General features: G+C 40.5%; 1 protein-coding gene across 6 annotated transcripts in view; it reads right to left on the bottom strand.

Moving 5' to 3' along the window:
- The window catches only part of Col25a1 (collagen type XXV alpha 1 chain), a 417766-nt gene that overhangs the window by 117347 nt on the left and 278895 nt on the right, over nucleotides 1-21524 (bottom strand). For 5 of the 6 annotated variants that reach the window (XM_029537737.1, XM_021195769.2, XM_021195770.2 and 2 more), the window contains exons 8-9: nucleotides 2390-2461; nucleotides 1586-1693 (exon numbers count right to left, since the gene is read on the bottom strand). In XM_029537737.1, the coding sequence (XP_029393597.1) occupies nucleotides 1586-1693; nucleotides 2390-2461 (180 nt within the window). Of the gene's footprint in view, nucleotides 1-1585; nucleotides 1694-2389; nucleotides 2462-3205; nucleotides 3266-21524 lie in introns of all 6 variants that reach the window. The other variant, XM_029537736.1, reaches the window with a different exon arrangement.

Raw genomic sequence — 21524 nt, 5'->3', positions numbered from 1 at the left:
AAACAAAAGAGGGGCTGGAGTCATGATGGCTCAGCAGTTAAGAGCGCCAACTGCTCTTTCAGAGGTCCTGAGTTCAATTCCCAGCAACCATATAGTGGCTTACCACCATCTGTAATAATAGGATCTGATGCCCTCTTGTGGTGTGTCTGAAGACAGTTACAGTGTATTCATATACGTGAAACAAATAAATAAATCTTAAAAAAAAAAACAAAACAAAGAAATAATAGACTAACACATGATTGCTAGAAAAAAATGGATATTATACATTATAGCAGAACCAAATTTATGCTGGAAGTCACTCTCAGGAGACAAAGATAAGGGGGCTGGGGAGTTGTCCCAGTCAGTAAGTGCCACCAAGCACGAAGACCAGCGTTCACATCCCAGCATCCATGTCAAGGCTCTGGAAGGTTCTCTTCAGGGGGATCAATTTGAGAAAATGGTAGACATTAAGAAGGCAGGGTTAGGGTGGATTCACCACTTTCCATTGTTCAGGGAAAGACAACAAACAAGCTGTAGAGTCAGTTCCTTGCTCACGTGAGCATGCACAGGACCTTTAGAAAGGGAAATGGGACTCTAGAGACAATGACAGCAAAAAGGGAAGCAATGCCCTGTATCCTCACACATGGGATAATTAGAAAAAAAAATACAAAGATGTATGCAATAAAATGCAAAGACAGCATATGATAGCATTACCAACTATGGCTGGTTTTAAATTTTTCCCCTTGGTTTTCAAGCATTTCTACTTTGTTAGAAAGTATTTCCATCATTACTTCTGAACTGGAAAAATCACGAATGAGAACAATTTAAGCAACACATTAAATAAAATTTAACTCAGCAGTAAGCCTTAATTCCTAGCCCTGGAGGCACAACACCATCTAAGCCACTTTTTTTCTCGTCCATATATTTCTTTAAACTGCTGTGCTGCATGTATCAAGCCTTATCATTTATCAGTGTCCCAGGTTTTTAATACTGATATGACTAATTTTAGTACTGAGATCATTTTTAAACTGATTTTCGCTAGTTAAGTCTCAGATACAAATATAGAGTAATAATATGGCCATGCCCTCTGATGTTAGGAAGTCATTATTTTTTAATTGTTTTTATTACCACTCTTAGCCAAGTCTTTTTGGAAGGGATCAAATACTAGCAAGTTGCACTTGCTTTCCCTTAGCCATGTGTGGCTTTATTTTATGTGTGCTATTGGCCTTTAAGTAAACATTATCAATGTCTGGCTTTATTTTTTTCTCACTAATATCTCACTTCCTCCAAAAAGGCAGTGATATATCCAGTGGCAGACAGGATACAGGTAATACTGGGCACTTCTAACTATGAGCGTCCCAAAGCTTACCTATGAGCCATCCCGATGCTGCCTGTGGGTCCCTGGCTCTTCTTGGGCTGAGCAGTTAGGTGAGACTCTACTGAAGTGCCCTGTAATACTCCAGGGCTGTCCTTTCACTCCACCACCCCCTGCTGTCCCTAGTCGCACGACCGCTTGGCCCTACAATCCCTTACCTGCTCTACCCCACCTCTTGCCCCTTAACATGGAACAAGAACGGGGAGAACAACAACCCAAGAAGAAACTCACAGGTACTCCTGGCATTCCTCGGGGGCCGTCCTTTCCTGTGTCCCCAGGCGGGCCTCTTGGACCAGGAGGGCCTGGGGGTCCTGGAGGCCCTGCCTGTCCTTGGTCACCCTGGAATGGAGGAAGGAAATGAGCCAACAGCAATCATGAGCAATTAATATTCAGGTTCTATTTCAGTGCTTTAAATTCACATTATCCAATCTACATTTATGTTTAAAGAACAAGTCCACCATAAGTAAAAAGCCTGCTTGCTATCAACCTGCCAGCACGGAGTAAACATTTATTGTGAGAGAGCCAGATAGATGCTATGAAACTAAACCAGCTCTCATTCCGGCAACACGGTTATCCGAGTGCACTGTTTAGTCTTGTATCCAGAGCCGTGTAAAGCTCTCTTTTAACCATGTCTATGGCAATCTTCTATTGGTCCTATTTACCCCAACCAATGGGTGGCTGCATTTTCAGTTTGAAAATATATATAAACTCACAGACTCTAAGATTAAGCATAATGGGCTTCTGCTCTGTTGTATGATAGATGTATAATTTATCAGAGCTAGAGGGCTGAAGAAATATGTGTCTATTGCTGGTGACAACTGAAGTTGTTTAAATTAAGAAAAAAAAAAAACAAAGCAAAACAAAAACAGGTGGGCTTTCTATATTGTCAGTTACCAATCATTTTCTTCTGGAGTATTGACAAAGACCCACCCACCATCTATGCGCCATGCAGGAGAGACAAATGCAAAGCAACAGTGCCCTGAGCAACGAGTGGATGCGGAGGAGACATCAGGCTCCAGCGGGAAGCAGCACTACCTTAATCAGCCGGCGTTTAATGAGCTGCTGATCAGCAGAGAGAAAGCCGTGATTGATTTTAGGAAACACCATCTGATCAGTCAGGTGAGGTCAAAGGTTGAAGGTCAGAGATGAGAGAGTTGAAGAATAAGCATCAGAAGGCCCCGAGGAAGAAATAAAGATATACACATTAGATTCATAATAACCATGAAATAAAATGGAACTGGCGCTCATGTCCGACAGACCTTCAACCTCAGGAAGAAACAACCTTGAAAGGGAAGGAGTCCAGACTCCTTTTGACTAGAAATGAGTCCCTTTTGTACCCCATCATTTGGATGTTGGGGTGTGTGTGTGTGTGTGTGTGTGTGTGTGTTTGATCTTTTACAGCACCCTTTACAAAGGCAAGTCTGTCAGAATGACCTTGTGTTCAGCATCCTGAGTAGAAAGTCTGTCGACAAAGCACCAGTTGCAACTCGGCCAGATTTGCCAACCAGCATAATGTACCGCGAACCAGATACCAACACCCAACCTTAGAGCACTTAGAATTGCTTAACTGGCTGGGATCACAGAGCATTGGAATGTGTGTGAATCCCGCCACAAATAGGAGGCAGCCTTTGGCTGTCACCGTACATGCCGAACGTCATTGTCCTCCTCATGGACGCTCAGGAGCTTCTGTCTTAGACTCGACCTGACCTCCCCAATTCACAAGAGGTCCCAGTGGCTCAACACAGTCACCTGCCGTCACTAGCAGAAGCTGGGAAAGGCCACGGCTGGTTCGCGTTCCCCCTTACGCTGATTGTGGCTCTGACTGAGTTGTCATGAGCATCACCCACAAACCTTGACAGTGAGGATCTGATTGCTGTGGAGGGCAGCAACTGTGGGGAAGCCTGGCAGGCCCTATGGATGAGACACAACACCAAAACAACACGACACAAAACGTCACACACACATCTCACTGGCAGACAAACAAAACAAGAACACGCCTACAACCTCCCCTTCCCACTCTGGTTCTGAGCTCACACTGACATATGAGACACAAGAGGCTCTACGGTACAACCAACATCCCATAGAGCATGGAGTGGAGAGGCTGTAAACTCACTGTGATGGGTACCACAATGGAATGTATGCACATTCTTGTGTACAGTTCACAACTCTTACTATTTCTAGAAACTTCTTTTTAAAGGGCTAGTCCAAGATGGAGCTAACTGCAGACATTGTTATGAGAACATTCTGCCTACTGGTATTCTGTTAACAATTTAGGACATATAAAATACATATTAATTATTTTATCAACAACAACAGTAAACAAAGTTTTATTGTTGGATTGGAGGGACTCCAGAACAAACACAGTTCTCCACATACGTGCTACCACCCAAGAAATCAATTTTTTTTCTCTCTGATGTGACAGCTCTCACATCTGCCCTGTTTTGTGGCTCTCTCGTGGCTCTCTCGTGAGGGTGGTAGATGGGAATGTGTCTCTTACTGCATGTGTGTTTCATGTCAGCGTGATTGACGGTCACACTCCATGGTAATCGTTTCTGTCACGTAACTTTTCCAAGAGAATTTGACAGTATGCACAACCCCTTAAAACAGAAAAGTGGTTTTGGATTCCTTAGCTAAGGAGAATGGGGGGGATTGCTTTAGGAACCCAGAGCGTAGCAACTGGCATAGCGTTATTTACACAGTGTTATCAGTTGGGAAATCTGAAAAAGAAAGCTCTGGCTTTGTTCTATTTCTTTTTTTAAGACATTTGAAATTGTATCCTTTTATCCCATTTAAAGCTATAGAACTGTTTACTATATTGATGACATCGCCACCCATGGATAGCTTTCATTTCCTCCATGTTTGTCTATTCTCCTGTTTGAGGATCGAGTTTTAGCAAAGGCCAGAGAGTTTCTCGGTTTTTGAACTGTATTTGGTTTATTAGCAGGTTTCTTCTCATTTCCCTGATGTTGGGGACATGTTGTTCTTTTTAAGACGATCAACAAAATTGGGGTTGTAGCACGAAGATGTGTCTCAGTGCTACTGGTCCAGGTTTTGATTCTCATTGTTTAGCATTGAGTTCGCAGGAAGCCAAGCAAAGGAAACTTCACCCCTTGTGCCAAATCTACTCTGATAAGGGTATTAAGTGGCCAGGCAGGTTTGAGGTGACCTGTGTCCTTTCCTGACTCTCCCTGAGTGAAAGTCCTTCAAGCATTGACTCTGCACGAACTCAGATGTGCCCCAAGTTGGGAAACAGATGTGTACAATTTGCTTTTGTTTTTCCTGTGGAATATGAGTTTAAATTGTTATTAGATGGTAATGTGCCAGGATGTTTCCATCTGTGACTCATTAGCCCCATATTACACAGTCAGAATTTTATATATAAACCTCATATTTATGTAACAGAGAACAAAAACAGATACAAACAAGAAGTTAAGAAGGAATCAGAATCTTGATTAGTGGTGATAAATCATACTCTCACTTGAAACACGATTATCTAACAAAATAATTTTAAATTAAAGACCTTTTAACAGCACACATGGTATACCTTTTAAGCGGACTGAGATTTCAACATATAAATAACTCACTTCTTGCATTCATATTTGAGCAGGACCAGATTGTGGCTTGATCATACTTGCAGCATGGTCACACCAAAGCACCAACTTGGACCTCTTGCTCTGGCTCTCCTTTTAGTATCAACTCTAATGAGGGAGGTAGCCAGGTAATTCTGACCTGGACAGTTCAGAGGCCTCACTCACAACAGAAATCTACATTTTAAGAACTTTGTTTTGTATTGTTAGATAACATATCTCAGTCATGTTAACTGTGAGATGCTACCACATGGTTCAGAGATGAAACCTACAGATTTCAGAAATGACCTCAGAAGGGTGTTAAGACATGTAGAAGGACCTCTTAGATTCTAACAAGAATCTTAAAGACTCAAAGCTTTTATATATGGGGAGAATGTGATCCTAAACATTTGTTAGTTTTAATTAATATTAAACACTTAATTTTTTGCATTAAAACTTTGTTAAAAATTTTAAAGAAAAAAATTTAAAATTTTTTCTTTAAATCATGAGTTAGAATTTAAATCATGGGGTAGAATTTAAATCATGAGGTAAAAAGGCCATTCAGAGACTGTCCCACTTGGGGATCCACCCCATTTACCAAAACTAGATACTATTGTGGATGCCAATACAAATCTGCTAGTGCCTGACAAAAACAAAGGTGGATGCTCTCAGCCAACCACTGTACTGAGCACAGAGTCCCCAATGGAGGAGCCAGAGAAAGGACCCAAGGAGTTGAAGGGGTTTGTAGCCCCACAGTAGGAACAACAATATGAACCAACCAGTACCCCCATTGCTTCCAGGGACTAAAACATAAACCAAAGAGTACACATTGAGGGACTCATGGCTGCAGCCACATATGTAGCAGAGGATGGCCTAGTTGGTCATCAATGGGAGGAGAGGCCCTAGGTTCTGTGAAGGTTCTTTGCCTCAGTGTAGGGGAATGCCAGGACCAGGAATGGGAGTGAGTGGGTTGGTGAGCAGGGGCAGGGGTGTTGGGATAGGGGTTTTTTGGAGGGGAATCTGGGAAAGGGGATAACATTTGAAATGTAAATAAAATATCTAATAAAAAAGATTTAAAGTAAAAAAAATAACTTCTTTTTCTTTAAATTATGAGGCAAAATTTGTCCAAGGTTTTGTTTTTGTTTTGTTTTTTTGAAATGTATAGCAGATATTGTTACATTTTGGAGCAGAATGGGTAAGTTTTAAGACATATTACCATTTGATGGTGATAATAAATTCCATCTTACAGAAGGCTGTATACACCTCACAGGCAGACTGTGTGCTGCCAGCATTGGTGCTGACCACTCAATTTGAAGACCCAGCTTTCTACAATGGTGACTTTTAGTTAGCCTCCCCTAGCTTTCCATGCAGAGGTACACTTTTCAACAAGCAGGCCATTTCCCCATCATCAGTCAGAGCCTTCTCTAAGGAAGTGAGATGGAGAGGCCCCGCATCTCTTCTTAGCTTTACATCTCAGAAAATGTGCCTGGTGCACAGATGGTCCGAGGGGGCATGGGAAAAAAAAAAGTGTGTCCCAGAAAAACACGGTGAAAGAATCCAGAAACAAGCCAAAATACTAGAATAACTCAAACATATCTCGCCCCTAAATATTCTGAATTCTTAAGAAACATGATGTGCACACGTGTGACACGGGCCACCTCACCTGGCTCACATTCTCACCTAGGATCAAATACATCTTTCAGCCACCGCTTTGCCAGTAGCTCATGAGGGCTCAGAACTCCAGGTACCTTCTAGAAAGTAAAGATGCCCTTGGCCCAAAGGGACTGACACAAATTGCATAAGCCATGAGAGATGCTTCTAACTGCTTGGTAGCCACCAATTCAAGATGTCATTGTCATTTTTATTGCATATTCAGTAATGACATCATTACATTTTAGTGAGAAATTGTGTTTTGTCAAACACAGTCAATAAAGCATCAGGGGAGTGAGAAATGTAATCCTACATGTTGCATTTCAGATTTTGTAATTTTGTAGTTTGTATTTATGATCATTCATTTCCGTTTGTTTTATTTAATACTAGAGAGCCTACACAGCGACAACGGCATCTAAGTGGCCCCTGTGCATCTAAGTGGCCCTTGTTGGTCGCCGTCTACGTAGCACTCACCGAGGAGTCAAGAGCATGCAGGATCCCAAGCCAACAGCATTTAACACCTATGAGAGTAGAGGAAAAGAGGTAGGCGGGAACCATATGGGTTGATAAGCGCTCTGGTGGAACAATAGGGAGGCCAGAGCCAGGCACTTTGGCAACATCTGTCCTTCCAGCACTTGGGAGTCTGAGGCAGGAGGATCCCAAGCTTGAGTTTAAGGCTAGTCTGGTTGGGCTACTTGGCAAGACCTCACTTCAGGAATAAGCAAACAAGTAAATGAATAATAAAAGCATCCAGGGGCAGATGCAGGAAAGAGTGAAGAGGGCAAAAGCTCACCCTTCGCCCAGATGAGCTTAGTAAATGGGTAGAGCGGAAGACAGAGACCTTAGGAAGATGCTGCAGAAGCTCAGGTGCACAACCGTATCCTAGAAACAGGGCGAGGGACCAGTCAGTAGTTTCTAGCACTATTAAAGGAGGATTCTCAGAATGTGTTACTTCCTTAAAGACAAGAGTGAGGATGGGGATCAGAGAATGCTCACAGGCCCTCGCTTGAATAACACAGGGTGGTGGAGGGGATCCCGAGGGAGGGTGGGCGTGGGGGGCAGATGTTGTCACCGATGTTGAACTGACTCGAGGATTTGCTGAACTTGAAATGAGGGATGGAATGGTAATTGGATATGCCCCTAAAAGAAGAGAGGTTTGTGTGAAGGCGTGGAGGCAGGAGTGAGATTCGCTGGGAAGAAAAGCAGAGGAGCTCAGGGGGAGGAGGCGAGAGAGGACAGCAGCCAGCGAATGAGCAAAATGCAATGGTATATATGTATAAAAATGTTATGCTGAAATATATTCACGCTGATTAAGACACAAATAAATGAAGACAGGGTAGGAATCTGGAGTCACGTGGCCACATAAAGTTATCTACAGAGACTGTGGAGAGAACGCAGATATGGGGAAAGAGTTAAAACTTCTGGGATGAGCAGAGGTGGAAAGCAAGCAAGAAGAGATTTTTGCAATGAGCACCTGCAGGGAGAGGCTGCCTTCCTTCACACAGATCCTACATAGGTAAATGACTCAAAACAAGAGGCATGCACTTTTCTATTGCATTCCTAATTTGTTTTTTTTAAAAAATGTGCATAAATGACCCATAATGTGAGCAGGCTAAGGCTAGCACATGGGAGTGCCGCTGAGACACGGCTGTGCAGATATAGAGGGGGAAGATAAATAATTATTTTAACTATAAAGAGTCAAGAGACCTCAAAAGCAAACCATATTATGTGAGAAACACCGTAAAGCACATGTGTTATAACAGAGAAAAATCTCTTGGGTCTTTTCATAACATATACTACAGTGACTTTGTTTGCTCAAAATATATTCAGCATTACAAAAATAATCATTACAATGGGCATGCATATGCATAAAAAAGATGAATTTTCCTATAAGCAGATAAAAACGACATCTACTTAAGGAAGGCCACATGGGGAAATGTTTTTGTAGAATGCAAAAATATTGAGGCCCAAGAATGATTTTGGTTTAACTATTATTGAGGCTAAAAAAAGAAGACATTTCTTGAAAGAAATCTGGTATTAAATTGCTTATCATAGTAGATGTACAATTTCTCTATCCAAAGAGAAAACCCAACCAGATAAATGTAAATGGCTAAAAGGTTTCCCGAGTGACCATGTAATATGCCAGCCGGAACCTGTGAGGATTTATAACCTATAATTATGGAAAAGACAGACTTAGTGAACATCAATTATGGAAAGTTAGTTTTCTACTATCAGATATTTTCAATTGCTCAAGAAACAAATTTCGCTTCTCATGGATGCTCCAATTTTATTATTTCATCAAAAATATTAAGTTCAGTAACCTCAGTAATTATGTCGCCCGAGCATGAATCTGAATGATAAGTGGGAATTTTAAATACCAAAGAGAGAGCGGTGTAATAATCTCTACACTGAGAAACCTCTTTAAATTCCATAGCTATTAAAATGTCAAGTAATGGCAAAGTGCAAAATGTCTCTTCATGTGCAGAATGATGGCAGGAACATTCTGAAATTAGTCAGAGCAAACGTTGCCTAAACTATAGGAACAGAGCAAAAGGCTCAACTTATATATAGTCCTTAAAGAGAGGCCAGGAAAGTATTCCCTAAAGACATGATGCTAAGAACGCTTGTAAGAACATGTGGCATTACAGAAAGGTTGTCCTGGCCTGAGGGAAGCATAGACGTATAGCTATAGGACGTCAGAGAGAGAAGAACAACAGATGCGTTTCCTGGAAAGAGACGCAGAGATGCAATCTGCATCAACCTCATTTGTAAAGAGCTTGCTACAACCGAGTCAGAGCTTATTCTCTCCATAACAACATCCAGAGAGGAATCTCTCTCGTGTTAGGGTTTTAAAATAGTAATTAAAAACCGGCAATGATGATAATAGCTAGAGTGTTGGTTGACACTCACATCAAGTCTCACTACCTGCCAGGGGTTAATCCAAGAAAATGTTCTTTGGGATCCCACACCAACTATTTGCCAGATAAGCTTGTCTGAGTGACAGAGAAGGGAAGGGTTTTGCCCGCCTGACTGTATCAGACATGCATCTGTTTCAGGATACCTTTTCAACCATGAAATTTTCCATACTTCTTCAGAGCCTCTATGTTTTCTCTCTCACCATCCATACATTCATCCATCCATCCATTCAAGGAGCACTTAATAATAATCTACTATAAGCAAGAGAAGTTTTTTGACACTGAAATTATGGCCATGAGGCAGCCGTCTTCTGAGCCTCAGCTGGGACGCCTTTGATATGTTTGTCTACGCTCTTCTGTGCTTGGAATTTTCTGTTGCCTTCGCCCTTACTTCTCACCCCTCAGCTATGTTCTTAGTTGGCTCTCTGCTTATGTCCTCAGTAAGGAGGCATGGTTGAAAATAAGACTTCTATACTAACATTTTTAGAGACATAGAAAATATCGTATGGGCATTCTAAACTGAAAGAGGTCATTAGTGGCCCCTCAGTGCAGCTGGATAACTGACATCACTTCAGAGAGGTAGAGGCACTCAGGGACTAAACAAGACACTAGACAGGCATGTCGGGACAGCCTTCTATGAGAGTCTCCTGGTGAGAAGATAGCACAGAAGCAACAAAGGATGACCTAGGTCCATAGGTCAGCCATGACACCGCACCTCAACGGCCCTACAGATGGATGAGGCCATGTGACCTCTTCAAAACCAAGGAGAGACACTCTCTTCTCTCTCCCTCTCTCTTCCTCTCTCCCCCCTCTCTCTCTGTCACACACACACACACACACACACACACACACACACACACACACACACNCACACACACACACACACACACACACACACACACACACACACACACCCACACACCCACACACCAAGGATTATAAAATAGCCCTGGGGAGGAGGAAGATCTAGTCAGCCCAGAGAAGTGGAGCTCAGACTTAGAAGCCAAGTTACTATAGAAAATTAGGTAAGGTTTCTTTCTCATGGCAGTTCAAAATGACATTCAGACTTCAAAGAGGCAGGTGATGATTTAACCCGCAATATCAGAGTGCATAGGAAGGGAAGGAAGGTGGCTCACATGGCGAGGAAGACGTGTCCAAGGACTAGTCAATTTCAGACTTGTAAATGAAAGCCCGTAAGGCCCATAGTGGGATCGACACTATGGTCAAGACAAACACTGGTAGCAAGAGAAGATCCATGTTCCTCTTCTAGAGGTACACTGGACTAATACGTGGAGTTCTAGGGACTCTCCAAGTTCAGGGTTTGCTCTTTACTTGAGCTAGCTCAGGATACTGCGTCAGCCACCAGAGTTGTAGGCTTCCGGTGGCAACTTAGACTGAAGAGGAGAGCATCCCTTCAGAAAGCAGCGTCTTTTAATAATTAATGCCATGTACAATGCAAGAAAGTATGGTGGGTAACACTAATACAGACGGCAACTGACATGGAAAATGCACTAAACTGTCCAACTAATTAGGGCAGGATACGAAAGCGCATTCAGTCTCGGGGAAGGAGGCGGGCTCTCAAGGACAGACTGAGGAAGATACAGATCAGGACATCCTTCTTAGGGAAAAACCTGGAGAAATTTGATAGGCTGTGAATGTGGGAGGCCTCAAGAATCCTTAAAGGAGACGTAGTGAGCAATGATAATTCAGTTTACAGAAGATAACCCTAGTAGAGTTAGGAAAAACAGATTAAAAACCGAGATTGTATACACCCTGTAATTCCTTATCTGCAATTCCAAAATTCAAAATGGTTGAAGATGAAATCGTCTTCATGAGTTCAATTTCTTTCTTGTAAGTTTGTAGCAATTGTGTCCAGGGACAAAGCTTACTTAAGCAGATGTGAAGCTCTTTCTGGTCCCTGAAATTCTCCCTAGTGTGAACATGTTTGCACTCCACATTGTGAGCTTAGTTCGACACTGACAACATAAAAGGATCCTTTAGCAGAGTGAATGAGTATAGGAAAGGAGTGAGCTGTAGATTTAAGGCAATGGATTGGCATTCAAACAAAACTTGTCAATAAAGGTGCTCTGAGAAGTGCCCCGCTTAAAAACATGATATGAATTACATATTATAATTCATGCAAGTTTGTAGCAACTAAAAAGATATTTAGTTTTTATTCTTTGGTTTTACATGTGAATCAGGACTGGCCTGATCAAATGTTACATGGCATAAATCTTTTACATTATTTCATTAAAAAATATATAATCACATTTATAATTAGAAAATACGTTTCATAGTATCTCAAAAGCAATTCTGTGGAAATTTTATTCCTTTTTTAAGTAAAGGAGCTACAGGGGGCTGGAGAGGTGTCTCAATGGTTAAGAGCACTGACTGTTCTTCCAAAGGACCCAGGTTTAATTCCCAGCAACCATTAGAAAGAAAAAAATATAGTAAGGATCTCCAAAAGTCTTTGGAACATCAATTTGTTTACCCAACACTCACTGCACAGTAATTTGCTTAAAGTGAACAAGATTTGGCAAAATTCATGCAATATGCATTTGAAATACAAATTTTGCGTTAACAGATCTCTAGTTCTCAGGGATTCTTCATGCTAAGATGGTACAGAATTACAACACTGTGAAATGTACTTCTAAACAACCCACATTGCCCTCTACTTGAGAGCCTGAGTCAAGGGCTCACCTTGACTTAAACATCCTGTTCATTTCCCAAAAGGAAATGGTGTGTACTTGGCAGAGGTGGCATGGCATAGACAAAGAACAGCTCTTATGAAAAAGGACTCATCAGCTAACAGGGCCTCTGATATGGAAGGGAGAGTGGGCATCTATGCAGATGCCTTGAGTGAGAAGGCCAGCACATCCTGCTGTGGCCTAGAAGCTCTGTTTACTGCTTTGGCTTGATGGCTATTTGTGAAAATTCTTTGTGGAGCGTGTGACTGAGCCCTCGACTCTAACTCTCTTGGGCATGCCCTCTGACTGGCAGCCTCTCCATGGCAAAGCTGGTAGAGCCCCCAGGGGCTTCTACATGGAGGATAATGTGCTTCCTACTTTACCTCTGAGGTTTGCCAGGCCCCATGGCAGAAGTGCCATTGGTATAACCGACCCCCTCAAAAATGATTTTAGCAATAAAAGAGATGATGATATTCTTGGGAAGCTCACTAGAGTGTATTACTCAGACTGATAGTACTACAGGTAATTTTTAAAACAGGTCTACTTGGTCATATGTCCTAATTTCCCCCATTAGTGCATATTTTAATTTTATGGTGGTCTCCCAGGGTTCGTATAGTTGGGCAAGATTAAAATAGGACCTGGGGATTGAAAACATACTAGAAATTTGCATCATTCTAAAAGGAGGCTAAAACTATGGACTTTAAGGACATGTTCACACTCTAGTTATCTTTCTACTTCATGTCACCTGTATATCTGGAACAGACCCAACCCAAATGACCATAAAGACTTAGCAGACAGGAAAGCAGCCTGTTGAGACTAGAATGGTAGCTCAGAGGCAGAATGCTAGCTCAGCATCTACCAAGCCCCCTGTGTTGACTGTTTTGAGGTCCCTCTCCCCTCCACTCTTTTCCCCTCCTCTTCTCTCTCAGCACAACACAAAATCCAGAGTGAAGCCAAAGCCAGACTGAAGCAACAGTTACCCAGTGGCCTTTTCTGCAGAAAGCAAACCATCTGTTATCTTGTCCCCTATGTTCTTAAGGACTCCAAATTCAATGTTTTATTTTTTTATGATTGCTTCAGATTGTAAATGTAAGTTACTAACTCAATTTTAGTATAATATTTTTTGTCATTCACACATAAATACATTTGAGGTTATGCTTTGGGCCACAGATGAACACTTAATGAACAGTACTTTGGAGAGCTAAATTAGAAACAAGGGCTTTGTTGCCAACGATAATTCTCATCACCAAGGATGACTTTGTGTTGCTGCTCTGATGCTTGGAGAAAGTTCAGAAACTCTCACGGTATCCATCCTATGCTGTAATTTTAAAGAGTTATTCTCAAGTAAAAACATTTCAAAATATGATTGTTACATAATATCTTTGGGAGATACAGGTCACAGTATAATTTCTCTATGAAAAGAATGACATTCCTAAATAATGAAATCATTTCTGTGAGTTGAACTCTAGGTGAAAGAGTCCATTATGATCTACAGAAAGACCACAGCTTAAGACTTTGCTGAAAAGAATGTTCTAAGTTTGGAAAAATTAAGTCTAAATCTTACTATTATACAATATACTGTGTGTCTTAGTCAGGGTTTCTATTCCTGCACAAACAACATGACCAAGAAGCAAGTTGGGGAGGAAAGGGTTTATTCGGCTTACACTTCCATACTGCTGTTCATCACCAAGGAAGTACTGGAACTCAAGCAGGTCAGGAAGCAGGAACTGATGCAGAGGACATGAAGGAATGTTCTTTACTGGCTTGCTCAGCCAGCTCTCTTATAGAACCCAAGAATACGAGCCCAGAGATGGCACCACCCACAAGGGGACCTCCCTCCTTGATCACTAATTGAGAAAATGCCTTACAGTTGGATTTCCTGGAGGCATTTCCCCAACTGAAGCTCCTTTCTCTGTGATAACTCTAGCTGTGTCAAGTTGACATAAAACCAGCCAGTACACTGTCCCTTCTCACTTTCCCTCCTTTATTATACCTCCATCCCCTCCCATTCAATTCTCCTATTCCAATTCCCCCTTTATCTCTTTATAACATTAAATTCTATTTGCCCTTCTTTGGAAAATCCCAGTCACCTGCCAGTGATAGTACAATAGTGGCACAAATGTTATGGAGGTAACCAATCACTTTTAAGAAAATTAAATTTAAGGCCCACTCCATGAGATGGTACCCAACCTGATACTTAAGTGACCGAGAACCTGGGACTAGGTTAGGAAAACCCACTGCTAATATTATGCTAAAACAGCAGTAATAAAATGACTCCCAATAGCATTCTGTCATACCCATGGATCAGTGCACACTTAACACAAGAAAGCTATTTGTAGTTAATTCCTGCTGGGAAAGGGAAAAACGATTTTCTTCCAATGGAGGATGTGCTAGATGATTCTATGTTAACATGCAACCTAGAGTTATTTGAAAGGAAGGAACCTCAATTGAGAAAATCCCTCTATGGGTTCTGGCTATAGGCAAACCTGTCTTAATTTGTGATTGATGGGGAAGGGCTCAGCCCATTGTGGGTGGTGTCATAGCTGGGCTGGTGGTCCCGGGTTCTATATGAAGGCAGGCTGATTAAGCCATGGGGAACAAGCCAGTGAGCAGTAGCCTTCCAGGGACTCAACATCAGCTCCTGCCTCCAGGTTCCTGTTCTTGCCCTCAGTGCTTTTGATGACAAACTGTTATATGGAAGCATGAGCAAAGCCAACCCTTCCCTTCCTAATTTATTCTGGCCATGGTGCTTCAGCACAGCAATAGTAACCCTAAGCAAGAGTGTTACACCTACCGGGTACATCAACCATATTTGGGGCAGGCCACATGCTGAAGAGTAGCTGACCAAAATGAACTCCATGTTTGTGTGTACATATTTTTTTTTCATTTTGTTTTGTTTTTTGACTTTTTTTGACAAAAAAAACAACTTGAAGTTGAGTGGGTAGTGACTTAGGGAGACTCTAAGGGAACTGGAAAAAGAGAGAGGAATTACATAGTATGAAAAATTTAAAAAATTAATCACAATATCATGTAATTTCTACTTTTTTGTTTTCATTTCCTGGTTGCATCTGATGATGTTATTAGTCAGTGAAAAGAAGTACAGGTTTTATTTACATTAAGTAATATATTACATACTATACTGTCTATACATTCAACGTTTAAACTTTTAGCATTTATTTATTGTGTGTTAGGGGCTGGGGGGTGGTGCATGCCATGGTAGTGTGCGGAGGTAAAACACATTTCAGGAGTCTAATCTCTTTTACCACTTGGGTTCTGGGGATTGTCAGGCTTGGCAGCAAATGCCTTTACACTGAGCCAAGTTGCCTGTCATACACTTAATTTTTAAAAGTTGCATTTATTTGTATATGTAACTTACTTGAAATAACTACTCTGATAATATTCTAATTTTTGCCACAAATTCCTTTCATATACTCCCAAACTTCAATTATGTAAATGACAACAGTCTTTACAAAAATGTCAACACTAAAGATGAAATCATCTTGGAAGTTATTGAAAATGAGAGCCATAGTAAACTTTATGAGAATTTTTGTTAAAGTCAATTCTCCATTTAAATCCACTTGTTCCTTTAATCAAAGGAATGTGTCCTTATGTGCCAGAAGCTACATTGATTTTCTTCCTATAAAAATCATAAATTTTTAGTAAATATTGAATGATGTATTTGCTTCATTTGCCAGTAAATAATAATTAAAAAAGAACAAAGTAAATGACAGTGTTTTGCTTGAATGTGTCCATGGTCATGGAAATTAAAGATGTCTTCGAATGTCTTAAGATGTATAGAAGCGATGCCCAACTTACAAAGTACAGATGGTTTTTCATGGATGTTATATTTTCCTCCAATGGGTCTCTGATTTCAGGACCTAAAAATCACTACGTTTACATGTTAAAAGCCAGGTGGCATCTGGGATATGTAGATAGGGCACCAGCTCTACCACCTCATCAGCTATAACTTTTATGGTTCCCATATGTGCCTAAGGGAAAACAAGACACGAAATGTATTTCTATCATGTCATGACTGAAAGGGATGCTTGTTTTTACACGAGGCACTGCCTAGTGTTCTCACTGGTGACATGGAATGCTGGCAATTATGGAACATGAAAGGAAAAGGAAGAATCCATTGTTTTCCATCTCTGGGACGAAGCACCACAATGTCACATGTAGCTGAGGGCGAGCTTCACAAGTATCAACTGTCCAGCTGCCTACATTTCTCAATTGGTGAAAGTTACATTGGCAGAGAGCCCACCTCCTTTGAAGGAAGACCATTGGATCAGATATAAAGCAGGAGAACAAAAGAAAGTTAAAGTTGAATCAGACAGCAAGAAAGAAGTTTTCATTTAGAACCAGAAAGAAATTAATGATTAAAAAAAAATAGGATTTGATTTTTATCTTGGTCAACTGAAAGGTAAATGTTGGTAACCCTTTCATACTTAGTGTCCAATTCTCTATTGTACAAAGACAAATGTAGCTTGTGTGGTAAGCTTCCAGGAACAGTAGGTGTATTTAACACAAAGGAAAGCAAAATGAGCAGAAACTAATGTGCTTAGCCTTGATTGAAGGACTTTTCAAATCCTGAGCGTTTGCCTCCCAAGTTAGCCAACCATCCAGAACATGTCCCACTTTTGTGGGCCTAGGAAAAGCAGCAGCAGAAGAAATCCAAAGTGCAGCTGTGGCAGCTTACGTTTGTAATCCCAGTTCTTGGGAGACAGAGGCAGGAGGCTGGCCTTGAGTTCTAGACCAGTCTGGGCTAGGGAGTGAGATTCTGTCTCAATATGACAAAGAAGGCAGTTCCTGAGGAATTTGGCAGGCTGGAAAAATTCATATTGACCCAAATCAGGGCTAGACTTGATGATTAAGATGGAAATTTATAAGTGAAGCACTGTTTTAAAATACTAAAGATATTTCCTGCTACATTAAGTAGACAAAGTACATATGTGATTTGATTTGAGCAGGGAGACTGTTAAAAATTCTGTTACTGCTGAATTATGATCCCTAAACCAAAAACAAATGAGAATTGGATTTGTAACTGGCTCAACTACCCACTTGGGTAATAGTTAATAACTAGTCATACTTTTATGACGTCAGTCCTGACGCAGCCAACCTTTGTTTCAATGAAAGGGGCTGGCCTCTTAAACATGGGGCCTGAAATGATTCCTGTCTTCATTTGTGTATTTATTTCTATAGCTATCTCACATGTCCAGAAGATGGGAACAAAGAAGAGTAGAATATTTGCTGGATTATGGAGCTGGAATGCCAAGGAGGCCATGACAGAATGAACAGCCTGGAGTGTGCCAATCATAAGTAAGTAAAAATAAAGAACAGCATGAATGCTGGGAACAAATTGCATAGACGCAGTTTAGATGCAGTTGAGATGCTAAGGCTTTGCAGTTCAGGGTGGTGAGAAACTTATACTCTACTGTATTCTTTGTTCCTAATATTGTTTAGAGATCATAAAATCCTGGGCTGTGTTACCATAACAAGCCAATTCTACTTTACTCCTGCCTGGATTGATGAATGTAATTTCTGGACAGTTACCTTTCAGGGGGACATTTTCCTTTAAGGGGGGTGTATTTGTCTAGTAACATCGATGAAGAACAACTACATAATGGTCACAAGGATGAACAGAAATGATGGAGGACAGGCTGGGAAGAGATATGATAAGAGAGGCATTTCAAACAGACACAACTCTGGAGTGGAGATCTTAGAGCATAGTTACAGAAGGTGGATTCAGCATATGCTGGGTCACTGAGAAACAACCTGGAGGGGGCTAGCCTGCCAGTACCCAAGGGTTCCTTATAATCTTCAGCAGCAGATCTTCTAAAAAAAAAATGCACTGCTTTGTTGTCTGATGGAAGAGGACTTAGCAGAAGGCAGAACTAAAACTAACCATGTCACCAGTCCAGAACCATAGATATCAAACTAACCGTGTCAGCAGTCGAGAACCATAGATATTGATTCACCGTGGAAGTCGTACTTGTTGGATGAATAGCTGAATTATTTCATGATATTGAAGACTGACTATAATCAATGCTAGCTACTATTCTCTAAGACAGCAAGCTCTTTGGCCCTGGAGATATCTAACCAGAACTCAGGGGCTGGAATTTTAGGCTATCGGACAGGGTTTTGTAACTGCTCAGCTGTGAAATGGGTTTGTGTTGTAAATATGAGTACAACAGAATAGCCAGTCTCTTACCCATATTATCACCTACAACAATGCGCTCTAAAGAGCTTGGCAACTAGCATGTACTGACTTTATCTGTTTAGTTATTGATTTTTAAGGCATGGTCTTGCTATGTATCATAAGCTGGCCTTGAACTCATGAGTCTCCTGCTTTAGCCTCCCAAGTGCAGGGATTATACCACTTCACCATATTTTTAACTAGGATTATCAAGACTCATCTAAAACTTTTGCTGGCATTGAGCAGTGACTTTTTAATTCTAATAGAGGCAGAGTTGGCTCTTCTGTGTTAACCTAATAGTCAGATGAAACATACTTCATGCACACACAACTATTGTTGTATTTGCCATGTTTTTCTTAACTTTGTGGATTGCCCCCTCCAAATCTGTAAGTTTTGCTCTCAGGAAAATCAGGTTTCAATTTATTTTATATCAGCGAGGACACAGAAAACAGAATCAAACATTACCAACCTAAATTAGCTCTTCCTTTTAATATTTGTCAAGTACAGCTGTAAGGGACAAGTCCAAACAACTTATGAACTTGTTTTTTATTAGTGCCCCCAAAGGGCAATCTCGTGAGGAATGTTTATAATGGGAGATGTTTCCATTAATCCAACTATACAACCAGAACAAAAACAACAAAAAGAAAACCCAGAAAAACATGTACAGTACAGGAGAGCATGACTTCGTCAAGACGTGTACCGACTAGCATTGCTAGGGAAATTATTTGGCTCCAATAAAATAAGCTCATGCAACTAATTTTATATTACTGCTCTAAATATCCATAAACTTCAGCTGTGACCAACACAGATATTTAAGTTAGTTCATCCCAAGCAATAAGCTAACATATTGTTAAACAAAAATCCTTGAAGAAACTGAATTTAGGGCCGTTTCCCCTACTCCTTGCCTGCTCCTCAGTGAATGTGATTACTCTAATTTTAAACATCTGAGGACTGAAATTTATCACGTTAATGTTTTTTTGTTCATCATTTAACTGCAGGTCTGTATAGTACATGGCTTGAGATTATTTTTTAATTCTGCTGTTTTGGAACTTACCTTTTAAAACAAAAAAACAAAAAATCTTAAAAGCAGAATAAATTACTTGGAATCTTGAAATAAAACTACTGAGTTTTAACCTTTTATATTAACAGACTAGGTGTTTTAATAAAGCAAATTTTATGCTGGTACAGTCTATCAGTAGTGCAAGATGTTTATGTGATTTTAAACAAAATATTTTTTTAAAGACAATGACGTAGCACCTTTTCCTAGAAAATGCATGACTTAGTACCAATTATTTTTTGTGACCTAAAAGTCTGAATACTGTGATGCATGCTGTCGTCATAATTGCAGGAACAAAGTAATCCCAAGAGCTACTATTTCAAACCCCATGCCAGCAGAGGCATGTGCTCTCACATACAAGTGCATGCAATGTGGAGTGCCTTCTTCCATGAAACAGATGGACTCCATTCAGTTTCTGCAACTCAAAGTATGAAAATACACAGACCCACCGGTACTGGATCTTCCTGTCTTGTAAGAAAAATTCAAAGGACTGAAATGCTAGCAATTCGTTTGGGTTAACCAAATAAAGTTTATCTATTTTCAGAATCTAGTCCACAGGTCCCCTGTTTATAGCTCTAATCTTCTCTCCAAGAATTACTAACTCGAAACAGAGACGACTGCATTAAAAAAATTTGTTAGGAATGTTTATAATGGGAGTTGTAAGTCCATCTGACAAATAGATAATGTATGGCCTGAAATTGTGTATTTGTCTACACATGAGAATAAAACTGACATGCAGCAGGGTGAACCTTCAAATATGAAAAAAAAAAAAAACAAAAAACCACTATCTACTTGGCAGAGGAAGTTGTAAGTGCAAAGATTCCAGTTACAAGGTAGAAAGAAGACACTCACTTCCCGTCCTTCTGTGCAGCTTGAACAGAAACACCATGCAAGCTATGACAGTTTCTCAAAGTACAGCCCAGTGGGCACATGACATTTTATTTGACACATTCTAAACATCTTGAATTGTTATAGAGTTACCATGTAAAATTCTGGTTAGATAGTGTGACTTTGACTCTGCTTTCTTCCCTGACACATTTTATTAGAGCTGTATGGCTCCAAACTGGAAGTAATTCCTCTGGCTAGTGTAGAGTTACCGCCTTAGCAGTCACCATGGAACTGGGGGACATGACAAGCTGTCTCCATGTCTGCTTTGTTTGACTTTTCTGCTGAAAAGTGTAAAATGGAGAGTGAAGTTGTAAATCTCCACACAAACCTTCTGAACAGATCCAAAGTATTTCCCAGATCTCCAGATAGTCATTTTCCCTGTGATGCCTCCAAATTAATTTCCTTCCAGTACTGAATAATTACAAGTGACTACTACACAAGAGGGTAAGGCTAGAAAGCAAGCTGTACTAAGCCAAAAGAAAGAAAGAAAGAAAGAAAGAAAGAAAGAAAGAAAGAAAGAAAGAAAGAAAGAAAGAAAGAAAGAAAGAAAGAAAGAAAGAAAGAAAGAAANAATTTTAGTCAACATTTTTTATCATACTATTTCTCTTCCTCCATTGATCTTAGATTCATTTTCCCTCCCTATGCATCAAAGTTCATGGACTTTGTCTCTATTAGAAAGAAAGAAAGAAAGAAAGAAAGAAAGAAAGAAAGAAAGAAAGAAAGAAAGAAAGAAAGAAAGAAAGAAAGAGAAAGAGAGAGAAAGAGAGAGAAAGAAAGAAAGAAAGAGAAAGAAAGAAAGAAAGAAAGAAAGAAAGAGAGAAAGAGAGAAAGAGAGAGAAAGAGAGAAAGAAAGAAAGAAAGAAAGAAAGAAAGAGAAAGAAAGAAAGAAAGAGAAGGAAAGAAAGAAAGAAAGAAAGAAAGAAAGAAAGAAAGAAAGAAAGAAAGAAAGAAAGAAAGAAAGAAAAGAAAGGGAGAGAGGAGGGAGGGAAGGAAGGAGGGAAAGAGGGAAGGAGAGGGGAAGGGAGGGAGAGAGGGAGGGAGGGGAATGGCTTCAGAGTGAGGCGCTCCGCCCTTTCCCAATGTTGACCCTCCATTCGCTGCTCCACTTTCTTGTCAGTGTGGAAACTGTGTTTGTCTAAACACAAAAGTAAAACTGGCATGTGCAGTAGGGCGAATCTTCAAATATAAAAAGCACTATGGGCCAGTGAGATGGC

This window comes from Mus pahari, chromosome 4 (genome assembly GCF_900095145.1).
Source record: "Mus pahari chromosome 4, PAHARI_EIJ_v1.1, whole genome shotgun sequence".
NCBI classification, from domain to species: domain Eukaryota; kingdom Metazoa; phylum Chordata; class Mammalia; order Rodentia; family Muridae; genus Mus; species Mus pahari.
This window is presented reverse-complemented; position numbering and strand designations above follow the sequence as displayed.